Source organism: Tachypleus tridentatus, chromosome 12 (genome assembly GCF_004210375.1).
Source record: "Tachypleus tridentatus isolate NWPU-2018 chromosome 12, ASM421037v1, whole genome shotgun sequence".
NCBI classification, from domain to species: domain Eukaryota; kingdom Metazoa; phylum Arthropoda; class Merostomata; order Xiphosura; family Limulidae; genus Tachypleus; species Tachypleus tridentatus.
The window spans coordinates 52,523,495-52,550,266 of record NC_134836.1 but is presented as its reverse complement, the minus strand read 5'-3'; the positions used below and the strand labels follow the sequence as shown (position 1 = coordinate 52,550,266).

Genomic DNA, 26,772 nt, shown 5'->3' with positions numbered 1-26,772 from the left:
GCTATCTGTGCTAGCCGTCCCTAATTTAACAGTGTAAGACTAGAGGGAAGGCAAATTGTCATCACTATCCACCGTCAACTCTTGGGCTACTCTTTTACTAACGAATAGTGGGATTGACTGTCACGTTATAATACCCCCACTGTTGAAAGGGCAAACATGTTTGGCCTGACGGAGGTTCGAACCCGTGACCGTCAGATTACTAAGCTACCTTGCCAATTCGGGTCTAAGTACACGGTCATTGATTTGAGCGTGTAAATATAGAACTCAAGTATGACGAGGCTTAGCACAAATTATGTGATTGTTGTACGTATAATATTCATAGACACAAAGATAACAATTCGTGGATACATTAAATTCACTCTTATTTGTTCAGATGGTTTGTTTGTTTGAAGATCAAAACTAAACAATGGGGTATCTATGCCATGTTCTCCGGAGAAATTGAGCTCCTGATTTTGGAGTTATAAGTCCCCACGTTTACTGCTAAACATTAGAAAAATGTGTGTGTGTGTGTGTTTAGAACAAACTGGGAATACTTTCAAAAGCCTCTGTGGGAGAGATTTAATAAGATTTGTCTGACTTTTCACAAATCTTAGCGAAGCCTATTTTTTCATTGTATTTATATTGTTAGCAGTGTTGAATATATGGTTGATAAAATATATTCAGTGTTATTAAACAATCTGGAAGCATTTCTCCTTCAGAGGCGATTAGATACATAACAAGAGAGAATTATCAACAGCACATGAAACACTTTTATTTCTCAGGCAATATGAAACACTTTTAGGCAATATTAGGGTAAATTGACCGATGAGACTTTGGGCGTGGTCAGATACATCAAGCGGAAGGATTCTACCTACTGAGCCAAAAACTGTTGTTAGAACTCTAATTGGTCTAAGGACGACGGTGCTGTGAGCTAAAAGCTTATACTTAAAAAAAAAAAAAACTCAGAGCTTGTTTTATGAGCGCTAAAACACGTTAGCCGTATATACTTTTTATTTAGTTTTATAAGAAACTTCTCGTGTTTCACAAACGTTAGCCTATATTTAAGAAGATTAATTTATTGTTTTGTTAGGAACCGGAAAACACAACATTATGTCCCTTCTCAGACTATCTCCTGCTGGTACAGCGGTACGTCTACGGATTTACAACGATAAAATCAAGAGGTTCATTTCCCCTCGGTGGACTCAGCAGATAGCCCGATGTGGCTATGTACTTATCAGATCCATTCCAATCATTTTTAGGTAATTAGAATAATATGATAAAACTCTGCAGTAATCGTTCTGTTAGTGCCACGGTTATTTTACTGATAAATAATCCTTATTTTGCATGTTTTTATTTAAAACCAAAAGTTTATTTTCAATAAAGAACGATTTATTGTACAAATCTCAACGAAACAATAAGGTAGTAAATAATAGGAAAAACAACATCCTCAAGTCAGTTAATAATATAACCAGATAAATGTCTCATTTTTAGAATTATCTGCAATACATTATTGTTTATTGGAAACAAATATTTAAACAAGCGTCATTTGAATATTAATTTTTGTGTTTTCATTATAAATTTAAGAATAAGGTGGTATAGAACATATCCCACATCCATTATTTTACTCCCCTAAGCCTCACTTTATAGGTTCAGTTTATTTATGTTATGGTATTCCTTTTCTCTGTTGTTGTTACTGCATGTATGTACTTATGTACAAGTAGGTTGCAAGCTACTTTAACACGACAGTTTTACCAAAAATCAATACACGAGTCTAAGCTTTCATTTAACTGTTTAAAATGTCGTACATTTTTATTGATAATTTGAAACGTGTCACATCCGTATAAATTCAGATTAAGTAAATCATATATCATTTCTGACTGAACATTACTTATAATATTAAAATGATTACGTTTTAATAACCATGTAAACCTTTGAAGTTATAAATAAGTAGTTTAAATAACACCTGAAACTTAGTTGGTACTCTGTTTGTTTGCTATAGAATGTTACAATCTGCAGAGAGCTTGTTTTTGTTTTTGTGAATTTCGCGCAAAGCTACTCGAGGACTATCTGCGCTAACCATCCCTAAATTAACAGTGTAAGACTAGAGGGAAGGCAGCTAGTCATCACCACCCACCGCCAACTCTTGGGCTACTCTTTTAATAACAAATAGTGGGATTGACCGTAACATTATAATGCCCCCACGGCTGAATGGGCGAGCATGTTTGGTGCGATGGGGATTCGTACCCGCGACCTTCAGATTACGAGTCGAACGCCTTAACCCACCTAGCCATACAGGGCCTCTCCAGAGAATAGAAAGTGTCTTTTTTTTTTTCGGTGAGCCGGCAGGTGGGGTAAAAGGCCAGTTTTTTATTTTTCGATCGAAAGACTAAAAATTTGTCAGTCGTAATGTAGAAAGCGTAGAACTTACTGAGAATACTCTTAAATATTTGACCCTCATTTCTTCTTTTCAGCAACCGAAAATACCGAATCATTTAATTTATATGTAAGTCGAAATACAACAAACAACTTTTAAAATGCATTAATGGTAACTTATTATGATGTCAGGTCCGTCGCTAAGTGAGCCAGCACAGAAAACTACCTAAAGCTCCAAGTTCTTGGAAAATTTTAGTACGAGTAGCGACAGTTGAACTACGATTGGTCCAACTGCAGTCAAGAATATAGTGTTATATCATGCCAATATGTCTTCTATGTGGTCCAGGCATTGTTTATGATTTATATATTATTTTCACAATGAGCCGTATCTTAGAGCTCGTATGAAACATTACAGTCGTACAACCTTTTGTATAATTATACCAGCAATGATTGGAACATATATCACCTGAAAAGTTATTATACTTAAAATTATTATAATAATAAATTTTATTAAATTGCGCTCAGTTTTATTTGAGTTGCGTAAATAAGATTTCACACAATAAGTTAACTGCTGTTTTTTTGGTTTTTTTTTTTTATTTTGCCCTCAATCTTAACCAGTTTCCTCTTGGCCGGTAAATTTCTAAGTCAAGAACTTTCACACCGAAATGGTTAGTTTAGTCAGCATACATATGGGACGAGCATGTCCGGTTAAGTGAATTCGAAATTTGTCCTCCAGATTGCTAGTTGAGAACCCTAACCACCAGGCCATGTGAAACCTATAAGTCAATGATCCTATCAAACAAACTGTAACACGCATGTTAGGCCCGGCATGGCCAAATGGTTAAGGCACTCGATTCGTAATCTGAAGTTCGCGGGTTCGAATCCCCGTCACACCAAACATGCTTCCCCTTTAAGCTGTAGGGGCGTTATTATGTTACGGCCAATTTGTTGGTAAAAAGAGTAGCTCATGAGTTGGCAGGAGGTGGTGATGACTAGCTGCCTTCCCTACAGTCTTACACTGCAAAATTAGGGACGGCTAGCGCAGATAGCCCTCGTGTAGCTTTGCGCAAAATTAAAAAAACAAACAAACAAGTATATTAGATAAAAAATGAACTATATTAGTATGATAACATTGTTAAGGATTTCTGGTAAAACGAACAATAAACTACTTAGCTAAACGTGCAGTTTTGATCGATTTCTTTAATTTGCAGTTGTCCTAAGTTAAAAATGTTAGGCCTCAAGGACATTAAGAAAATGATTTTCAAGGACCACTAAAGACCATATCTATATATAATATCTGCTCTCAATTTATACCTGAAGAAGCCTACAGTTCGATATCAGAGTTTCAATATTTCATTTATTATTAATTTTCAACTACTATGAGCCTTCAACGCATTCTAAAATATTTAAACAAACATTTGTAAAGTTTCATGCTGTATGAGAAACGTGGTCGTAAGTTGTGGTTGTTGTTGTTTTTTTATTCTAGCAGAGGTAAATATATCCACCTGCGATATCAATTTCGCCACATCCGTTATACGTGCGTGATGAATAAAAGTAAAGAGCTAAAGGTATAAAAAAGCATTTTCACTTGACGCTTTAACGTCACATATTAAGTTCTTTTCGCTTGTTTGTTAAAAAACCCTTTGAATAGCATATTTTAAAACTTTGAGAAGGGTCTCTGACTATACTATTACTTTCTCTAATGAAAACGAATTAGAGTTAATATGATTTTATTAATTTTTGTTGTTTTTGAATTGAGCACAAAGCTACACAATGGGCTCTCTGTGCTCTGCCCACCAGGGGTATCGAAACCCGGTTTTTAGCGTTGAAAGTCCGCAGACATACCGCTGAGCCACTGGGAGGCTTTATTTATTGTCAATAGCTATGTAATTAATGCATTGTGTATAGATTTTCAGTGATAATGGATACTTAAAAAAGTTCAATATGTGCTGTTGAATCGTTACGTTTCTGTCAGAAAACGTTGAGAAATAATAAAATAAATATTTTCACATATTCTTCAGCAAATATAATAATAACAAATGAAACTGTTCTGCAACAATGAATTATTGTTCTGTTGTGTAACATCTCATCCATGTGGTTACACAAAAGTTCATATTTTATCTCGAGAAACAAATAATGGACAACAGAAATCTTACGCTCTTGAATATGTAACTTCTCATATGATAAAGTTTTTTATACGAGTTTTTTTTTATTTGAGCTTTATCAAATGTTACAAAAGTGTCCAGGTAATATTTTAAAAAATAACAGTTGTTCACTTTAAAGATAAACCGTATTTGATTATTTTATTCACTAGAGAAGCTGTATACCTTAAGACAAAGAAGAACTGGGAATAGGTAAAGAAAATAGTGTGCATTTTCTTATAGCAAAGCCAGATCGAGCTATTTGCTGAGCCCACCGATGGGAATCGAACCTTTAATTTTAACGTTGTAAATCCGTAGACATACGGCTGTACTAGCGGGAGACAACAGTGTGCAACTCTAATTGTTACCGATATCTGACGTATCTAAATGCTATCTATTATTTAAAACTCAAATCATATGGTTGTTCTAATAAAGACAAACCATTACTTACAATAAGATTCTTACTTTTCTGCAGAAAAGAATATTATAGTGTTTATGTTCCAGTTAATGCTATTTCCAAAGGTTTTCAATGGAAGGTTTTAAGACAGATCTGTTAAATACTATTCCAAAGGGTTTCAATGGAAGGTTTTAAGACAGATCTGTTAAGTACTATTCCAAAGGGTTTCCATGGATAAGACAAATATGTTAAGTACTATTCCAAAGGGTTTCAATGGATAAGACAAATCTGTTAAATACTATTTCAAAGGTTTTCAATGGATAAGACAGATCTGTTAAATACTATTCCAAAGGTTTTCAATGGATAGAACAGATCTGTTAAATACAATACCAAACAATATCTTTTGATAAAACTTTGTATCAGTTTCTAGAATGCGACAGCCTAAAGACGCGTATCCTTGTATTGCAGAGATAGGCTAGTATATATATATCAAAGATTTAATGACGTGTGTTCTTTTGGTTAGTCGCTTCATATCACAATCTGACAATTTAATTTTCAGCAAAATCATTGAAGAACCAGTGCATGGAATAACTGGGTGCGTGAAGTTATTTTTGAGCAGCGTTTGCTTGCTCTCTGTGAGTAAGGAACTTGAACAGAATATCCACTTTGTGCTGAAGGTAATTCTATTTACGATTTCAGTTAACAAACCAAGATGGCAGCCGCTAGAGAAATCGTCTATTTGATTGATGGCGACGACAACGATAAATGTTTACCAACTGAGGAAACATGACAAAGTCATAAAACTTTTACTTATACATTTATATAGTCATGCCTATATATATATATATAATTATTTATAACAACTAGGAACATATATTTTGCATCTGAAAATTAACTTTAAACTCACTATCAGCGCAGAAATGTTTTAGATTAGATAATATTAGCATTTGAATCGATAGAATAACTGTATCGATTAATAAACGTAAAATTATTGATACTAAACCTCTCTTCAACGAGTTGTTTACTAATCACTGTAAACAGGTTGTTAAACATTGTTAAGGGCCGGTATGGCCAAGTGGTTAAGGCATTCGACTCGTAATCCGAAGGTCGCGGGTTCGAATACTCGTCACACTTAACATGCTCGTTTTTTTAGCCGTGGGGGCGTTATAATGTGACGGTAAATCCCACTATTGGTTGATAAAAGAGTAGCCCAAGAGTTGTTGGTGGGTGGTGATAACTAGCTGGCTTCCATCTAGTCTTATACTGCTAGATTAGGGACAGCTAGTGCAGATACCCCTCGTGTAGCTTTGCGCGAAATTCAAAAACAAACAAACATACACTGTTAAAGCAAATCTATTTTAAATGATGAAAATTTCTCATCCTCACCAAACACATCTAGATCTGTGTACATACCTCCTTCACTTTCACACACCAGTGTCAAGCTTTCACCCTCGTTATACGGACCAACCAAACTTTCCAGAACTTGGCCGTTTGTATCCCTTACGATGGTTCTCTTTGGTGGAACTAGAAAAGGAAATTTTTTACATGAATAAAACTTACATTTCATCAAAGCAGCTTGCATGTTGTTTTAGAGCAAACGTTTCGAAAATTGTAACTTCTTCAACTGTTAAAAGGCAAAAGCAAAATATTACATCGGGAAATCAGACAAACTGGTGTATATGTATTTGGTAATTAAGTAGAAAACACCATAAAATACATATTTTTCCTTTTACTTTTTTACTGAAGGTAGAGCAATATGTCTTATTGTAAGTATTTATCAAAGTTTGAGTAGATATAAATAAACATATAATATTCTCAAAATCGGTCAACGATATAACGTAGTATAAAACCTCTGTTAGGTTTTCAATAGTCAAAAGCATAAAAATCATCTATAATCGTAGAATCACGCTATAATGGAACTCTTGCTTATATGATATTGAAAAAAATGTTTTTATTACGCGATGTAAAATCCCCAACTTCGAGTGCTTTTCATGCTGTTGCATGTAGATTTGCAATAGGGGTCACGACTTTTCCGTCACGAAGAACTTTATTTTTCTCCATTCTCAAGAAGCATGTATGACGTCATGAATACGCCACACGCGGTTTTAATGCACTGGCGCGTCGGGAAGTGATTTCTTTGTACGGACGTGCACTTTTTTTTATTAGATACAAAGATGTAATTAAAGAATACTATGCCAAAACCATAACACAAAGTGGGCCCGGCATGACCAAGCGTGTTAAAGCGTGCGACTCGTAATCTGAGGGTCGCAGGTTCGCATCCCGGTCGCGCCAAACATGCTCGCCCTCCCAGCCGTGGGGGTGTATAATGTGACGGTCAATCCCACTATTCGATGGTAAAAGAGTAGCCCAAGAGTTGGCGATGGGTGGTGATGACTAGCTGCCTTCCCTCTGGTCTTACGGTGCTAAATTAGGGACGGCCAGCACAGATAGCCCTCGAGTAGCTTTGTGCGAAATTCAAAAACAAATAAACAAACAAACAAAATAACACAAAGTCTTCATGTTACAATTTTGATCACCCCCTCTAAATGTTTTGTAGTCTTTGGTTACAGTCGTTAGATAAGAAATAGGGTTGTTTTTTTTTTTTTTTTTTGGAGAACGTGCTCTGTGCAGTTCATTGGCTACTTCCATATAAATTAATGTTATTTTATTATTAACATTACTTCTTTTTGCTAGTGTTTTTATCCTCTTTAATTATATGACGCTGTATATAATTTTAGTCTAAGCTCGAACACTCTAAATGTTTAAACACAAGTTTTAGTAATTGTCATTTATAGCAACATGATTTTGGAGTCATTCTATGTTGCGATTATAGTCAATAATGGCATGTTCAGTTTTGCTCTATTGGATGACCGTGAACCTTGAAAACATACTTTTAGGACAGTTTCTACTGTAAAGGTACCTGTCGTAAGGTTGTCATATTTAAAATCAACAATTTTTCGTGGAAGTTTATATAATTCATCCATTGTAGAAAGATGATGGTTTCTTAGAATCCATTTCAACAGGATTATTGCAGAGACATCTACAGGCAACTTGACTGAAATGTCTTCGTATGGGATAGAATGAATACCTTTTTCATTCTCTGGCTGCTTCAGGAATGCGACAGTTGAACAGGTTTCCAGAGGAACGAGTGCGATTTGTTGCAGTCTCTTTCTGAATGGTCAAGGTTCTACAAGTTGATCCATATATATTTACTCTTTAACGTTATTAAGTTCAAGGGATATCCGCGGACACTGGAAATTTTAAATCCCCTCTGAGCGTGCCTTTGTGATCTGAATGTATGAATATTTTGCTTCGGAAACAGGCCTGGCATGGCCAAGCGCGTAAGGCGTGCGACTCGTAATCCGAGGGTTGCGGGTTCGCGCCCGCGTCGCGCTAAACATGCTCGCCCTCCCAGCCGTGGGGGTGTATAATGTGACGATCAATCCCACTATTCGTTGGTAAAAGAGTAGCCCAAGAGTTGGCGGTGGGTGGTGATGACTAGCTGCCTTCCCTCTAGTCTTACACTGCTAAATTAGGGACGACTAGCAAGATAGCCCTCGAGTAGCTTTGTGCGAAATTCCAAAAACAAAAACAAACAAGCTTCGGAAATGGTTGTTACAATCCTATCAATAACATCCGAGTGGCATCACATTATCTATCAACCACAAACCATGTTAGAATATAGTCCGTATATTAGCTGTGGTTGTTACACGACTTGTTGACTTCTACATTAAAAACCATTTAAATCCATTCAAGTGTAAAATACCAAGTGAAAAATGTGCATCGTGTTACTTCGTAATTTGTGATATTTGCAGTAATGTTTCTTGTTCTAAATAAACGTACTGGTACGTTTCAAGTGAAATCGGTCAGATGTCATAGCGGAAATCATTGTATTAACTTTATTTGAATTTCATCTTTAGGAAGCAATGAGTTAAGCGATTAAAGTAAGTGAAACCGTTAATCGTGTCATTATTTTCCTCATTACCCATCCACCTATTTATGAAAGTGTGTGAGCGCTCAGGTCTCTAATAACGATCGTTTCGAACTGCCAGTGTTTAAGAACAACGGTCGTTTTGATGTTTGTTTACTTCCTAATTCTGCCGCTTTAGAATCATCCAGGTGGAAAGGAAGTGTAATTTAATCTCTTTTAGTAATTAAAGAAAGAGAACTGTGACAGAGAGTATAACTCGTAGAACGTAGCATTTAGAAATTCCCAAATGTCCTATTAAAATACTTAGCATTCCAAAAACCATATTTCACCTGTGTTTGATCTTTTTTTAAGTTTAGCACAAAGCTACAAAATGGACTATCTATGGTCTGTCCACCACGGATATCGAAATCCACTGCGAGCATTGGATAAAACAACTCACTTGAAAAATGAATTCACTTTTGAATTTTTTTTTTGTAGAAATAAATATCACTCAACTAAATTTCATTGATGGTTGGATTTTACAGAGAAATGAGGTCGTATGATATCAGCTTGTTTATGATATTTTGATTCAGTGCGTCATGTCATCTCTGCCACGCCTATCCAGTCATTCAGAGAAAATGACCGCCATTTGTCAAGTGCTTCTGAGACATTACTTTATAATTTCAGCATATAAATTGTTGGCTGTACATCGTATGTATTTCAATACACGGTATTTTGTCTCTCTACTATTTATCAGTATATTTCAACTACGTGAGTACAGATTAGTTTCTCAAGTATATCTTTCTGTCACCAAAACCGTTGTATTCAATACCAGAAAAATACAGTTCCCGATCCACGAAATGAAAGTGCCACAAGTACAAAGATTAAGATTTCATTTTACAATTTAATATGACTCATTATACACTGCCAAGTATTCTTATAATGCAAACTAAACAAAATTAATCCACAAATGAGGCCTTACAGTAAGTCTGTATCATGAATACTTCATATGGAACTAACTTTCTGAGATAGAGACTGGATTAAAATGACTAGCCAAAAATTAAACTATTATACGTTCTTATCTATTAACGTTGGATTTTGAAAACTCTACTTAAACCATGACGATGTTATCAGTAATCCTTGTATCTTGATCTATTTAAAGTCCTTTATCCAGACTATAAAAATAATCACAGTAAGTGTCTTTGTTTCGTGTCCTATTAAAATTTTTTATCCAAACTCTGAAAACAATCACAGTAAGTGTCTTTGTTTTGTACAGTTTAAAGTCTTTCAGCCAGATTATGAAAACAATCACAGTAAGAGTCTTTATTTCGTACAGTTTAAAGTCTTTCAGCCAGATTATGAAAACAATCACAGTGTCTTTGTTTCGTACAGTTTAAAGTCTTTCAGCCAGATTATGAAAACAATCACAGTGTCTTTGTTTCGTACAGTTTAAAGTCTTTCAGCCAGATTATGAAAACAATCACAGTAAGTGTCTTTGTTTCGTACAGTTTAAAGTCTTTCAGCCAGATTATGAAAACAATCACAGTAAGTGTCTTTGTTTCGGTTTAAAGTACAGTTTAAAGTCACAGTTCAGCCAGATTATGAAAACAATCACAGTAAGAGTCTTTGTTTCGTACAGTTTAAAGTCTTTCAGCCAGATTATGAAAACAATCACAGTGTCTTTGTTTCGTACAGTTTAAAGTCTTTCAGCCAGATTATGAAAACAATCACAGTAAGAGTCTTTGTTTCGTACAGTTTAAAGTCCTTCAGCCAGATTATGAAAACAATCACAGTGTCTTTGTTTCGTACGGTTTAAAGTCTTTCAGCCAGATTATGAAAACAATCACAGTAAGTGTCTTTGTTTCGTACGGTTTAAAGTCTTTCAGCCAGACTATGAAAACAATCACAGTAAGTGTCTTTGTTTCGTACGGTTTAAAGTCCTTCAGCCAGATTATGAAAACAATCACAGTGTCTTTGTTTCGTACAGTTTAAAGTCTTTCAGCCAGATTATGAAAACAATCACAGTGTCTTTGTTTCGTACAGTTTAAAGTCTTTCAGCCAGATTATGAAAACAATCACAGTAAGTGTCTTTGTTTCGTACAGTTTAAAGTCCTTCAGCCAGACTATGAAAACAATCACAGTACAGTTTAGTCTTTGTTATGAAAACAATCACAGTAATAGTCAGTTTAAAGTCCTTCAGCCAGACTATGAAAACAATCACAGTGTCTTTGTTTTGTACAGTTTAAAGTCTTTCAGCCAGACTATGAAAACAATCACAGTAAGAGTCTTTGTTTCGTACAGTTTAAAGTATTTCAGCCAGACTATGAAAACAATCACAGTGTCTTTGTTTGGTACAGTTTAAAGTCCTTCAGCCAGACTATGAAAACAATCACAGTAAGAGTCTTTGTTTCGTACGGTTTAAAGTCCTTCAGCCAGATTATGAAAACAATCACAGTGTCTTTGTTTCGTACGGTTTAAAGTCCTTCAGCCAGATTATGAAAACAATCACAGCAAGTTGTTGGAACTTAAACCCAAGAATAAGTCCAGAAACAGCGAAAAAAAAACCCCACAAACCCAGAAATAACATTGTAAAAATTAAAAAGAAAGTCTTACCTAACTGCAAGCGTGGAGGTACTTGAAAGGTAAAAGGAGTCTTTATGGTACACTTACTTTTAACGGTTTGTAATGAAATACAATATACATTTTATTCTACTTAGATTTGTTCTAATAGCCTGGTAAAAAGACTCGTCTTTACTTATTTAATGCATGTTACATTTTTTCCGTTTTAGTCATCAACGCCCATTACAACAAACTCATTTCCCTTATCTGATGATTCAATAATGACTGAATTGCGGGTTTTGGGTTTACCTGGCTCATGTTCGTTTATCTACCCCTTTCAGACAATGAAAAGGCTTTCCAGAATAAAATGTTCATATGTATTAATAATAGTAATAATTGCCACTATGTATATATATATATATGTTGAATTTTTATTATGTGCTCGGTATTTTTAAGTTTTGTAGTTGTCAGTGCAAGCCATTTACATATAAATGTAATATATATATATTTGTGTGTATATATTGTACGTACGTTATGGAAATGGTAAATGCAGTAAGCTACTGTTGATAAAGTTTTTCATAATATTCTTTGAGCTCTGTATTGTTTGTTTCTTTTCAAGTTGAAGATTGGTTTAACAATATTTCTCTGTTACCGCTGATATTCGTCCATGGTAACAGCTGCTTTTGTCTTTTCGTTTATATTTTTAATTATTTTTGCACTTTGCCCAAAAGGCTGCATACGTTATCCGTTCTTAGTTATTTTGAAGTGGTACGCTAGAGTGAATATGTTCGTTTGTTTGCTTTGAATTTTGCACAAAGCCACACTAGAGCTATCTGCGCTGGTCGTCCCTAATTTAGCAGTATAAGACTAGAGGGAAGGCAGCTAGTCATCACCATTCACCGTATGCTAAGTACTGGGACAAGCTAGGCCTTTGAAGTTATAAACTAAAATAAATGCCAACGAAAAAGAAATTCTAGCAAGTTTAATATTATACAATGTTCTAAGACAGTTGCATAGTAATATGTAATAAAGTATACAAACTCCGGCAAGACGTACATATACATATACAACAATCTATAACTTCTTTAGTTGTTAAAATCACCGATTTACCACAAGTCACGTGTTCATGATTTTATATATTCATACATTGACAATAACGTTAAACTCAACTAACCGTTGAAATCACCTATGAAGTTGCTTTTTTCCGGTAATTATTTAATGGGAGATATTCACTCTCACAGGAATAAGCTGTCACATTAGGCCTCGTAAGCTTCGTATGTATGTTACATTAAAGCGGTTGATGACATTTCTTCATTCAGTAAATTGTCTCTTACTCCTAACTCATTTGTTTGAAATGCACGCTGTTTCGTAAATTAAGAGATTATTTCTCTTGTTAGAAATACATACAACGTTAATAGCTATTATAACTAGTATAGCATACGCCTGCGATGATTTTATTGTATTGAAATTTCTACAGTAATTCATGTACGCTGAATCCGAAAATAATACCCGTTTATCTCCGTCAACTGTAGATTTGTTTTTCAAAATGCCATGTGAACGTAACTGAATCATTTTTATTCAAATCGAGTCACATTTTGTAATGCTTAAAGTGTTGACAACCATTATCTATAGATTTCTCTAGACCAATCGCGACGTGAGTCTTAACGTTTCTTCTACACCTCAAACATAATAAACATAGTAATAATAAATGTTCGCTGTGGTAAACGAAGTAAGAGTTTGATCTAAGTAAGAGTTTGATCTATGTAATAGTTTGACCTAAGTAAGAGTTTGATCTAAGTAAGAGTTTGATCTTTCCTTTTCGATTTGTAAATTTTGTTTAGATGATTTTTGGAAAACTTGTTATTAAAACTAGAACAACTTTTTATAAAATTTAAATTCGCAGACCTTTGTAGTGAATGGTCACTTTACAGTGCAACTATAATACGACTATTACTTAGTGACCTTTAAATATATCAGTTGATTGGAATGTTATTATTATGTTCATTGTAAAGAATAACATACTTACATTTCAATTATGCAAGTATTTGGTCTAATCTCAATTTCTTTTATAAACTTACTGTGATTCTGTTCCAGATTTATATGTATGAACTTGATCTGGTCTGATCAAAGACGACGTTCAGTTACATTAAGATATTTAGTTGTTGATTGTAATGATTATACACCATGATTGTTCATGGCTGTGTATTACTATTATTAGTTAGTTAAATGTTTTGGATACGAAGTTTAGTCACTTTAGTATTAATTAGAGTAAACTTGAGGTATCGAGAGGTAGTAAATAATCGTAGTTTTTCGTTGTTGTTGTTTTATTCCACTCACAGAAACCTGTGTAAAAGCGTATGTTTTTGAGAGTGGTATTTCGAAATGACATCGCAAATTGACTTACTGTTTGTTGGATGAAAACATACTGGATTATATTAGGAAACATAACCGAAACTTTTAATACAGGAGAAATAAAGTTTAAAGTACAATGAAACTTCTATAATCTGAACCTATTTGTTGTGAACTAATTCAACCGGATTATCATACATGTCAGAATAGTTGAATCACTTTGAATTCAGTGGACTCCTTTAACAGCGTGTATTATACAGATTGATATATGAGTGCAAACCATTAAGGATTGGCGCGCAACTGGTAAACATGTAAATTCAATGGACTTTATTAACAGCGTGTATTACATAGATTGATATATGAGTGCAAACCATTAAGGATTGGCGCGCAACTGGTTAACATCTAAATTCAATGGACTTTATTAATAGTGTGTATTATACAGATTGATATATGAGTGCAAACCATTAAGAGTTGGTATGCAACTGGTAAACAAGTAAATTCAATGGACTTTATTAATAGTGTGTAGTATATAGATTGATATATGGGTGCAAACTGTTAAGAGCTGACATGGTAAACATGAATTGAACAGTCTTTGTTAACAGCATATATTATATAGATCGACCTAAAGTACAAACAAGTGAGTGTTGGTATACAACTTTTAAATGAAAAGCAGTTTTGTGTCCAATAAATAAACTTAACTTCTTATTTTCTATGTTATTAATAATTATGAAAAATTAAATAATCAATGTGGCATTTCGCTAACTTCACATCCATCATTATTTTGTTCAAACTAATGGTTTGTTCACAGAACACAAAATACGCAACATTAGACTACAAATCACTTTCCAATGAAGTCATAATCTGCTTTTGAACTGATTTTGTTCTTTCTTTGACACTTCTCAGAAGCTTTAGGAAAAATCACATATTATCTCATCATCTTCGCATAAATCATCGTTTTCATGACATCTTTAAAGCTGGATTGTGATTTATACAGACTTACTGCCCCGACTGGTAGATTATATCTAATGTCAGATTCACTGTCACCACATCTCGAAGAGACACGATAGAATCGACATCTTCATTCGACATCTCTTGTTTTACTGTGCTGATGACATTAATCAACTAATATGGCATTATTAGCACTCGCGAGTAAGCTATAAATTCCATAAACAATCTCATTAACGACGTGTCACCAGGTTCAGCATTATCTCTCTGTTCAGGCTGTTTCAAGCTCATGATTTGCTCGAAGCTATATTAATAGCAGTGGACCAGACAAAATGTATCATTTGTACTTACGGTTGTGTCTCGTTATTTTTAGCATATTTTGTGTACTTTCTAATCAGTTGACACAGTCATAACGTGTGAATGATCTGACTATGCCAGTTTCCGTAAGCTGTATAACTAATGTGGGTTTGGTGGTAGGCGTATGGTGTTATCGTAGGCCGTTCTTGATTTGGTGCACACTTCTCCATAAGGGATTTTCCTCTTCTTTGAGAGTATCATCCAGTTAAAATCCTTCAACCACTTCGAGAACAATTCTGAAGACATCAATGCTTTCTCTTCCAACCCGTGTCTTGCATCATTTTCTCAGTAACACTGTCATTAGCTAAAACCGTTAATGTGGGTGTTTTGAGGGTAGCAATGACCACCTTGTTTTATGGTATGGTCTACTTTTGTGTACTATCTACCAAATCATGTATCCCTAGTGATTTGATGAATGTGTGTGTGTGTTTTCTTATAACAAAGCCACATCGGGCTATCTGCTGAGCTCACCGAGGGGAATCGAACCCCTGATTTTAGCGTTGTAAATCCGTAGACTTACCGCTGTACTAGCGGGGGGGCTTGGATGAATATCATTAGTAATAGCTGTTGTATTCAGAACAAGAATATACGATTATTTATTTAATTTCTTCATGTGAAGATCTGTCTATTTCAAAAATCATTCGGATTAAGATTAGTACGAGTTGTCTACATACTGATGAAAAATTGTTCACTCTAATAACAAGTGTTATCTGCAATAAAACGTGTTCACTGTAATAACAGGTTTCATTGCAAAAGCAAGTGTTAACTACAATAACAAGTTTCACTGCAATAATAATTGTTCATTGTAATAACAAGTGTTCACTGCAATAATAAGTGTTCATTATAATAACACGGGTTCACTACAATAACAAGTATCACTGCAGTAATAAGTGTTCATTTTAATAACAAGTTTTTCACTCTAATAACAAGTGTTGACTGCAATAGCAAACGTTCATTGTAATAACAAGTGTTCACTGTAATAACCATTGCCCATTGTAATAACAACTGTTCATTGGAATAACAAATGTTCACTGTAATAACAAGTGTTCATTGGAATAACAAATGCTCACTGTAATAACAAATGTTCATTGGAATAAATGCTCATTATAATAACACGGGTTCACTACAATAACAAGTATCACTGCAATAATAAGTGTTCATTTTAATAACAAGTTTTTCACTGTAATAACAAGTGTTGACTGCAATAGCAAACGTTCACTGTAATAACAAGTGTTCACTGTAATAACCATTGTCCATTGGAATAAGAAATGTTCACTGTAATAACAAGTGTTCATTGGAATAAGTGTTCATTGTAATAATAAGGGTTCGCTGTAATAACAAGTCTTGACTGCAATAGCAAACGTTCACTGTAATAACAAGTGTTCACTGTAATAACCATTGTCCATTGGAATAAGAAATGTTCACTGTAATAACAAGTGTTCATTGGAATAAGTGTTTATTGTAATAATAAGGGTTCACTGTTATTACAAGTGTTGACTGCAATAACAAGTGTTCACTGTAATAACAAGTGTTCATTGTAATAGCAAGTGTGCACTGTAATAGCAAGTTATATTGCAATAACAAGTGTTCGCTGTAATAACAAGTGTTGACTTCAACAGCAAGTGTTTATTGGAATAAGTGTTCATTGTAATAATAAGGGTTCACTGTAATAACAAGTGTTGACTGCAATAACAAGTGTTCACTGTAATAACAAGTGTTCATTGTAATAGCAAGTGTGCACTGTAACAGCGAGTGTTCACTGTAATAGCAAGTGTTGATTGCAACAAGAAATGTTCATTGTAATAACAAGTGTTCACTATCCCAGAGAGGCTAAACATTTGATAAACACATAATCTATACATGATGACTAAATGTACATGTTATATGTTTATTTATAATCATAGAAACTTTACCATAATGATTCTTGTAGCGTCTATATGAAAGTAATTTCCATTCTAAACCCAACTTACGAAGTAAAAATTTGTTTCATTAAGAAATTGCAGAACTAGTTTTTCTAGTTTCTGTTTTCTGATAAACAGTTCAATGAAAACTAAACTATCATCCAGATCTCGCCACAGGTTCCGAAACATTGTCTACTTTAATTAAGAAAACAGAAACCACACCAAGTTAATCCAGACTGCTGCTCGTGTTTTTACAACAGATTTTGTTAATTAACTCATTTACTCTTCACTTATTTGTGTCTCACACACACTATTATTATTTCCTACTTTAGAAAACTGGTCTTACTGTAACTATAGGCCCTGAATAGCCAGGTGGTTAAGGCACCTCGATTCTTAATCTGAGAGTCATGGGTTCCAATCCCCGTCACACCGAACATGATCGCCCTTTCAGCCTTGAAGGCGTTATAACGTGACGGTCAATCCCACTATTCTTTGATAAAATAGTAGCCTAAGAGTTGGCGGTGAGTCGTACACTGCTAAATTAAGGACAGCTAGCACAGTTAGCCCTTGTGTAGCTTTGCGCCAAAAATCAAAACAGACAAACAAACTTTTATTATAATAACTTTAACCTCATCGTGTGTAGAGAAGTTCCACTAAAAGTCAGTTTTGGTTTCGATATCCAATGTTAAACCACAGTAAATTAGCGTGTGTTTTTTTCTTACACAGTTTCAGTGTTCTTTACGTTTTATCTAATTTGTACGGTTAAAGTTTCTTTCTTAAGTAAACTATTTTGCGATTGTTACTTCGAATTACATATGAGATGTTCTAGTTCCTAGTCGGGAACGAAATAATGATTTCTTTGCATGACTTGCCAGTAAGGATGATTTGTTTGGTTTCTCTTCCTAAATTCATTAGTGAAAGACAAGTTCACCCACATCGTACAGATGCCTTTCAGATATTTATTACCCAGTTGAATTAAACTTTAGCCTGAAGAGCACATTCATTGGATGATACGTTTACAGCACGGTGACGTACGGTCGTTATTCATACAAAGGCGGGGCCTGTTTCATCAGAATCTAATCAGTTTATTAATACTGATTTCATTAAACTGTATAAACTGATTTCCGATCTATCGGGTAACGTGAATTAATAACGAAATAAGAAATATAATAAAATACGATAGAGAAATCCGAGGATAATCTAAAAAAATACCAGTATCTCAGCTTATAATAGAGATGATGAATCATCAGCCAATTGTGGTACGTCCATAATATTGGATTAAAGTAGCACATGATAGCTTATTGACTCTACACAACTTATAAGATGGTCGAAGATTATTCCTGAAAATGAACCTTCATCGGTATTAAATATTAGAACAAAGTAGCACGTAAATATGAGAAACTCATTACTAGAGCTCACATCAGTTCACAATCGCAGGTTATTAACCTTCTAACAAGGCAAATAGAATATTATTGTTGATTAAGGCTGCATGGAATTGGCCCGGCATGGCCAGGTGGGCTAAAGTGTTCGACTCGTAATCCGAGGGGCGCAGGTTCGAATCCCGGCCACACCAAATATGCTTGCCATTTCAGCCATGGGGCGTTATAATGTGTCGGCCAATCTAACTATTCGTTGGTAAAAGAGTAACCCAAGAGTTGGCGGTGGGTGGTGATGATTAGCTGCCTTCCCTCTAGTCATCCACTACTAAATTAGGGACGGCTAACGCAGATATTCTTCGTGTAGCTGCGTGGAATTAAAACTACACTGGGTTAAAACAAAACATAATTAGAGTTTAAATTTTTTTTCCAAATGTAGCGATGGGAGCAAAATACGATAAGATCTGTCACTGGTTTTATTAAAACACAAATTTCTTGGACATCAGATATGCAATACAAAATAAATGTCTTTAATTAACGTAATAATAAAATACTATATACTCGAACCTTAACCCTAGAATAAAATATACATGATTTGCAATTAACTCTGTAATAAAGTTTGTTTTTGTTTGTTTTTTTTAATTTCGTGCAAAGCTAGTCGAGAGCTATCTGTTCTAGTCGTCCCTAATTTAGCAGTGTAAGATTAAAAGAAAGGTAGCTAGTCATCACCGCCCATCGCCAACTCTTAGGCTATTCTTTTACCAACGAATAGTGGGATTGATCGTAACATTTTATCGCCCCCACGGCTGAAAGGACGAGCATGATTTGGTGCGACGTGGATTCAAACCCGCGATTTTCAGATTACGAGTCGAGTGCCTTAACACACTTGGCCATGCCGGGCTTTCTCAGTGTAAGTAAGAGATGATTTAATGTAAAGAAGTGGCAATGAACATTAATAATAGATATTTGACCCTATAATCAACAGGGAAAATAAATGCAAACCAAACTGAACATCAAAATCGTGCTATATAATTACACAAACTACTCTACGGTCAAAATATCTCAAATTAATTAAAATATTTACAAAAAATTAGAAAGAATGTTAATAATCTTATATATAACCATAGAGAACAAATCCAACAAAGGCTTAATTTAAAGAGCCAGGTGTTTGTTATATATTTTTAATATAGCTTAATATACCTTTTAAAGGCAACTTAGTTAGATATTTTGCTTAACAGTTACCGGGATTACAACTGTTGTTCCATTTATCCGTCTTTCCAAACATTTAATTAAAAAGGCCTTCTAACTTACTAATTTATCTGCTTGACACTATAGCAACAAGATAGATGAAGGTAAGTTTAATTTATTACGAGATTGCTCAGACTAAATAAGCTGATCCAGCTTCACTATTACACTCAAAACAGCTGGAAATTTAGAACATTGTAAGAAAATTGAAAAGAATATTTAAACAGACAACAACGTAACAAAATATTTCTGATGTTTAGCTCTCAATTATTGTTATTCAGTGCCTTCTAAATTGTATGTAGGTTGATAATACTTTTTCACTAAAAACACTGCTCGCTTATCATCTCTTGATTTGCAATAAAACGCGCTAACTGTTTTACTAGGTTCTATTTCTGCTATTTAAAATGCAATATCCTTCCTATTTTGTTATTTTATTTCGTATCGAATGCACTTCACCGTATCAGAGTCATCTCGCTTCACATAAACAGGAAGTATTCGCCAATAATGATTTCATTCAAGCGAAACAGGAAATGAAAAAAGAAACTATATTAAGTGAACGTTTGTTGTTGAGAGCTAGGTGCACAATGGACTATCTGCATAAATAGCACTCTGTCTTGTAGCATGTTAAACCCTTAACCTTACCGCTGAGCCACAGGAGAGTTTTTCTAAACAAAGATCCCTGGTGCATTGTGTATTAAACAATGTGCTTTATGAAGTGTTAACTTGGAACAGGTTACGAAATATATATTGGAAAAATTTACAGTTGGTTTGGAACAATGAAGTTCTATTGTAAGATAGGATTAATGAAATCGAACAGAAGTAGAATAGTTCCCAAATAGCCCCCACTGGTACAGTGGTAAGTCTACGAATTTATAACGCTAAAATCAAGGGTTCGATTTCCCTCGGTGGGCTCAGCAAATAGCCCGATGTAGCTTTGCTATAAGAAAACACACACCCATTTCCAAAATAAGTAAACTTATTCTTTAAATTTTGAAGTACATTTCCATTGCTAAAATTCAGAAACTTAAACATTACTTTGTTTTTGATTCAAATCTGTTTTAGCTAAATAATAATTTATTTATTGTAACAAAATAAAATCTGTTATTCACAACATTTGTTTGGGAAAATTCGGGCTGAAAAAAATAAGTTTTTAAATAAATTATAAGATACAGTTATCATTACTTCTTTATTCTGGATCGCTTCTAAATAATCACAGACAGTACAGGAATGATGGTGTATTTCAACACAACAGTCTCCGGTGGTTTGGGAATAATTCCGAGAGCCCAAACTCTAAAAATCAGGTTTCGCAGTAGACACAATACAGATAGCCAGTCCATTGTGTAGCTTTGTGCTCAACAATAAATAAAATAATTGACATATAATTAACTCCCTTTAAAATTCTATTTCAGCTCTAAAGATTTGATAAGGGTTAGCTATATTCAACATGAGTGTTTCAAATGTGCTTACAGTCCATTTCCGTGAATTTATATAAGCGAGAGAATAAAGAAAAACAAGGATACGAGATGTTCTGAAAAAAGTTTGTTTGTTTGTTTGTAGTTAAGAATAAACTTACACAAAGGACTATCTGTGTCCTGCCCACCAAGGGTGCTGACATGCGTTTTGTAACGTTGTAAGTCCGCAGACATATCTCTGCGCGAATGATGAGCTGAAGAATAAGGGATAATCGATAGTAACACAGGACACACTCTACAAGGGGATATATAGAGAAAATTCCAAATGAAAAAATAAGGCTAAAAACATTACAGAATAAATGTTTCCAAGAATAAAATCAAAATTTGAATGTTGGGCTAGATGTCAAGGGTAAAAATATTCTTAACTTAAAAATAACCAAAGTGTTCTTTATCAACAAATATTTGAAAGACAGTTTATAATAACACGTGCACAAATAACTGCACTTGGAGCCACCCAATTATCTTCTCTGTATCCTTGAAGATACCAATTATTGAAGATTTTATCAAGATACAAAAGCTGCATCTTATTCTGAACATTATTGGATCTAAATTTTGTTTTGTGTCCTTGTCCATTTCATTGTTTTATTTGTTTTTTGTTAGAAGACACAAGCTTCACATAAAATAATAGTGTTTCTGTCATTCCTCTTTGAAAAAATTGACTTTCATCTTCTATGGTGGTTATAATACAACAAATGTAATTTCTCTTTCCTTCTCCTTATTAGTAAAATGGTCATTGTTTCAAATAACGAAGTGTTGTAAAAATAGACTTACTATTTCATATTTCACAACAAATACCACGTATTGAAGACCCTGCATAGCCAGATGGTTAAGGCACTCGACTCATAAGTTGAGAGTCGCGGGTTCGAATCCCTGTAACACCAAACGTGATCGCCCTTTCAGCCGTGGGGACTTTATAACGTGACGGTCAATCGTACTCTTTGTTGGTAAAAAGGCAGCCCAAGAGATAGCGTGTTGACACTCTAGTCTTATACTCTTAAATTAGGGACGGTTATCGCAGATAGCTCTCGAGTAGCTATGCGCGAAATTCAAACAAACCAATATATGGTAAAGATAGGAAATGTTTTCAAACTAAAATTGTTCAAAAAATCACATCATCTTAAAGGTCATAACGTATTCTTTCCAAATACACTATGACTTTTGGATTACTTTTACGCTGGGTTAACAGAAGTTTTTTTTTCGTTTTAAAGAAACATTATGCACTTCGTTGATGAAATACAGCCTCAAGCTTCAATTCTCCTAATAAATAAACACTAACCGATACTTCTCTATCAATATTTCATTTAAAAAGCATTTCTAATATGTTTTAAAAAAATTCATATTTTACCCAAACTACCAACGCCTTTAATTTTTGTCAAAATTTTCCAATACAGCTTTTTATTCAACACAAGGCCGCTCTTGATCTAGTCACTCGTAAATGAATGTTCTTTTACCGAAATTATACATATTTATTCCATTAGCTGTTATCAAGCGTCAGGCTAAACTCTACGTTTATTTTTCTTTACAGATATAATAAAGGAAGAAAGAACTTTGAAAATAAAACTGTTTAAAAACATCACCACGTCTTGTAAGTAACGAAGTCTTCTTTTCAAATACACAACGACTATTTTGAACTTTTACCCTAGGTTACCGGATTTCCCCTTTTTCGTCTGACCTATGAAGCGAGGTTATATATTTCATTAATAATATACAACTTCAAATTTTAAGTTTTTTCGAAATACACACTATCCGATATTTCTTTTTAATATTCCATTTAAGAAGCCTTTTTCAACATGTTTCAAAAATTTCATATTTTCATCGCATCACCTAGCTTTTGATTTATTCTCAAACTTTTGTAAAAAACATTTTTCTTATATCTAAATACAAAAACGTTCTTAACTTACTCATAACTTGTTAATCTTCCACCAACGCTCTTCTTATTTGTTTCATAACCTGTTAACAATCTCTAGACTAGTCTGCATTTTATTTCTCACGAAATGGTTTGATTTGGTTTGTTTTGAATTTCGCGAAAAGCTACACGAGGGCTGTCTGAGCTAGCTATCCTTAATTTTGCAGTGTAAGACTAGAGGGAAGGCAGCTAGTCATCACCACCTACCACCAATTCTTAGGCTACTCTTTTACCAACGAATAGTGTGATTGACCGTCATATTATAACTCCCTCGCGGTTGAAAGGGCGAGCATGTTCGGTGAGACAGGGATTCGAATCCGCGACCCTCGGATAACGAGCTAAGTGCTTTAACCACCTGGTCATGCCGAGACCTCAAAGTATGGTAAAGAAAATTCGAGCTTTAAAACTAAAACTGTTTAAAAAATCACTACTTCCAGAAGGCCATGATGTATAATTTCCAAATATACTACGATTTTTGGATTGTTTTAGTCTGGGTTAATGGAAATTCTTTTTCTTCTTAGTTTTGAAGCAATATTATGTGTTTCATTGATGAAATATGGCCTCAATGACAAATTTTCCTACGGAATAATCACTATACGATAGTTCTCTATAAATATTACATTTCTTAATATTTCAAAAATTCTTATTTTTGCCAAACCACTAAGGCTCTTTTTCAGAAAATTTATTAAAATATCGTTTTTCCTTATATATAAACACAAAGACATTCTTTCATTTGTTGACAAAATTTAGCAAAAAAAAATATCATATTTGAACACAAGACAACCTTCACCTTTGACCAAAATATTCATTATTTATTCTACAAACACTTATTATAATTAAGGATAACTTAGATTTTCCTTTGTTTTTTAAGATATAGTAGTGGTGACATTACATATTTTCTTTCCACCAAACCCCCCTGTTACACAGCAATATGTCTATGGACTCACACTGCTAAAAACTGGGTTTCGATGCCCGTGGTGAGCAGAGCACAAACACACCCTAAATAAATATCCTTTGGGCAAAATTCTCATTATTTATTGCATAAGTTTATTCCTTAAATTTAAGGCTAATTTCGATCTTCCTTTGTTTCGAGATTTTGTGGTAAAGGAAGATAGAACTTTAAAAATAAAACTTTTCAAGATAATCACTTCAGCTGAAACGCCAATATGTGATCTTTCCAAATATACTATGCTTTTTGGATTCTTTTTATCCCTAGTTAGCTTAACTTCTTTTTGTTTCTTGATTTTGAAGCGTTTGTTTGTTTGATTGTTTTTGCATTTTGCGCAAAGCTACTCGAAGGCTCTCTGTGCTAGCCGTCCCTAATTTAACAGTTTAAGACTAGAGGGAAGGCACCTAGTCATCACCACCCACCGCCAACTCTTAGACTACTCTTTTATCAACGAATAGTGAGATTGACCGTCACATTATAACGCCCCCACGACTGAAAGGGCGAGCATGTTTGACGCGACGGAGATTCGAAAATCCGCGACCCTCAGATTAAGAGTCGCACGCCTTAACACGCTTGGCCATGCCGGGTCGGATTTTGAAACGATGTTAAATATATTATGTTAATCACATGTACCCGCAACTTTAGGTTTTCTACAAAATAAGGCCCGGCATGCCCAGGTGATTAACGCACTCGACTAGTTATACAAGGGTCGCGGGTTTGAATCCCCGTCACACCAAACATGCTCGCTCTTTCAGCCGTAAGGGTGTTATATTGTGAAGGGTCAATCCCACTATTCGTTGGTAAAAGAGTAGCCCAAGAGTTGGCGGTGGGTGGTGATGAACAGCTGCTTTCCCTCTCTTCTTACACTTCTAAATTAGGGACAGCTAGCGCAGATAGCCCTCGAGTAGCTTTGCGCGAATTTTAATCCAGACCGAACCTACGAAACAAATTCTATCCAATACTTCTCTTTTAACATTATCTTCAAAAAGCATTTCATCATGTTTAAGAAAACTGACATTTTCAGCGAAACTATTTTTTTGTATTTTTTTTTCACAATTTTGGCAAAAATAATTTTCCTCATATTTCATCTTGTCTTGCTCATTCGTAAATAAATATTCTTTCACAATATTCTTCTTGCTTACTTCACAAAATGTTATCAAAACTTAGATTAGCTTCGGATATCTTTATTTCTCAATATATAGTAAAGAAATGAAAAGCCCTAAAAATAATATCTTTTAAAAAATCACTATACGTAAGAGCCCTCTACCTCCTAGTGGTACATCGGTATGTCTGCGGACTCACACTGTTAAAATACGTGTTTCGATACCTTTAATGGGCGTAGCACAGATATTCCAGTCTGCACTTTTGTGCTTAATTCTAAACAAACAAACATTATATGTAAGGAGCTATAGAATTTTCTTTTCAATACCTTGCGCTCTTTGGATTTGCCCATTATATAGCTTTGCTTTAAAAAACAAAATAACAATAGTTCATGTTAAGAAATTATAGACTGAGATACATAAACAATTTTCACGTAAATATCTCATTTAGTTGAATGTAGTAGAAATATAGTACGATATATCTATATATTAATCAAGACACTTTGAAAATAATACATTTGTGTGTATTATGTAACTTTCATTCACTACTGGGTTTTCTCGTATTAATTAAAATCTAATAACGACAAGCTTATTTATTAAATACGTAAGCACTGTGAAAAATAAATTGATTAATCCAAGTATTGTTTTAATCTTCAAATTATTTTCAGTTATTTACAAAATAGAAGAAAAACGACTGTCTTTATATACTTTCCATCAAAGAAAGGCATACACTGTGGCTGTAATTTTCGAACGTTGAGTTGTATGCGTTATGCATTCATGTGTGCATACAGGTGTAAATTTTAAACGGACAGTAAATAAAACTGAAAGTTCAATGTAATGTACTTTGTAGTTCAAGAAAAAACTAACGTTATTTGACAAAAATATATGTCTGAATGAATTGAACGTGACAGTTTAATCAGATTATTGAGACACACACAGAGATTGCTTACTGATAATTGAAAGCTCTGCCTTGGAATACCTTGTCCTAGCTACACGAAAATCTACTCGACAATTGTAGGTCCCAGAGTCTCCTTCAATAACTGGATCAAGTATCAATATAGCCGGTCTCGAAATAACACTGAACAAGGCACGATCAGATAGACTGTCGGTTGGGGAGTGGTGGCCAGGACTTGTGTGCCCCCGCCTGGCGTCATAACTGTAGAGTGGATTTGACGTATCTCCCCTGTACCACAGCACCAAAGACACTTCATCGTTTGTATCGGGAGGTGTGATATTGCAAGGAACAGCTGCTTTCATACCTGATATTCCGACCACTTGCTCTGGAAAACAATTAAGTGAAATTAAAAAGATTTTAATGCATATTTATGAATATCCAGAATTTGTTGCTAAAACTAAGTCTGTTGTCTTACAACACCGCATTACTCGTTCTGGCCAGGTAAAATAGGGAGATAGAAAATACAGTTTTCTCAGAGAGGCTGGTACAGGTGTTAACACTTTTACTAACAAAGCAGAGAACAACGTTTTGACCTTCCTAAGTCGTCTTCGGGTTAACAAAGATTTAACCTGTTAACCTTAAGGTCATCAGCCGTTCTGAGATACATTTTTATTTCAAGTAAGTTTCTCGTTATTAAGATCGTCTATTGTCAGTAATTATTGGTCAAAGAAAATCAAGAAACAACTAAAATAGCTTATAAGTTAAAAAAGTAAATATATTGTATATTCCGTGATATATATTATTTTACTTCAATTGGTTAGAGTGTACACAACGCTATATTATCTTGAAACTATAAATTAAATACTAGATAAATTAAATAAAATAAATTAGATACTATAAAAGTATCTAAACAAATAC

General features: G+C 34.3%; 1 protein-coding gene across 7 annotated transcripts in view; it reads right to left on the bottom strand.

The window, feature by feature from the left end:
- Window positions 1–26,772, bottom strand: part of LOC143233333 (B-cell receptor CD22-like) — a 173,624-nt gene that overhangs the window by 88,270 nt on the left and 58,582 nt on the right. For 6 of the 7 annotated variants that reach the window (XM_076469478.1, XM_076469477.1, XM_076469476.1 and 3 more), the window contains 2 exons: window positions 25,910–26,239; window positions 6,304–6,414 (listed from right to left, as the gene is read on the bottom strand). In XM_076469478.1, the coding sequence (XP_076325593.1) occupies window positions 6,304–6,414; window positions 25,910–26,239 (441 nt within the window). The remainder of the gene's footprint in view (window positions 1–6,303; window positions 6,415–25,909; window positions 26,240–26,772) is intronic. The other variant, XM_076469479.1, reaches the window with a different exon arrangement.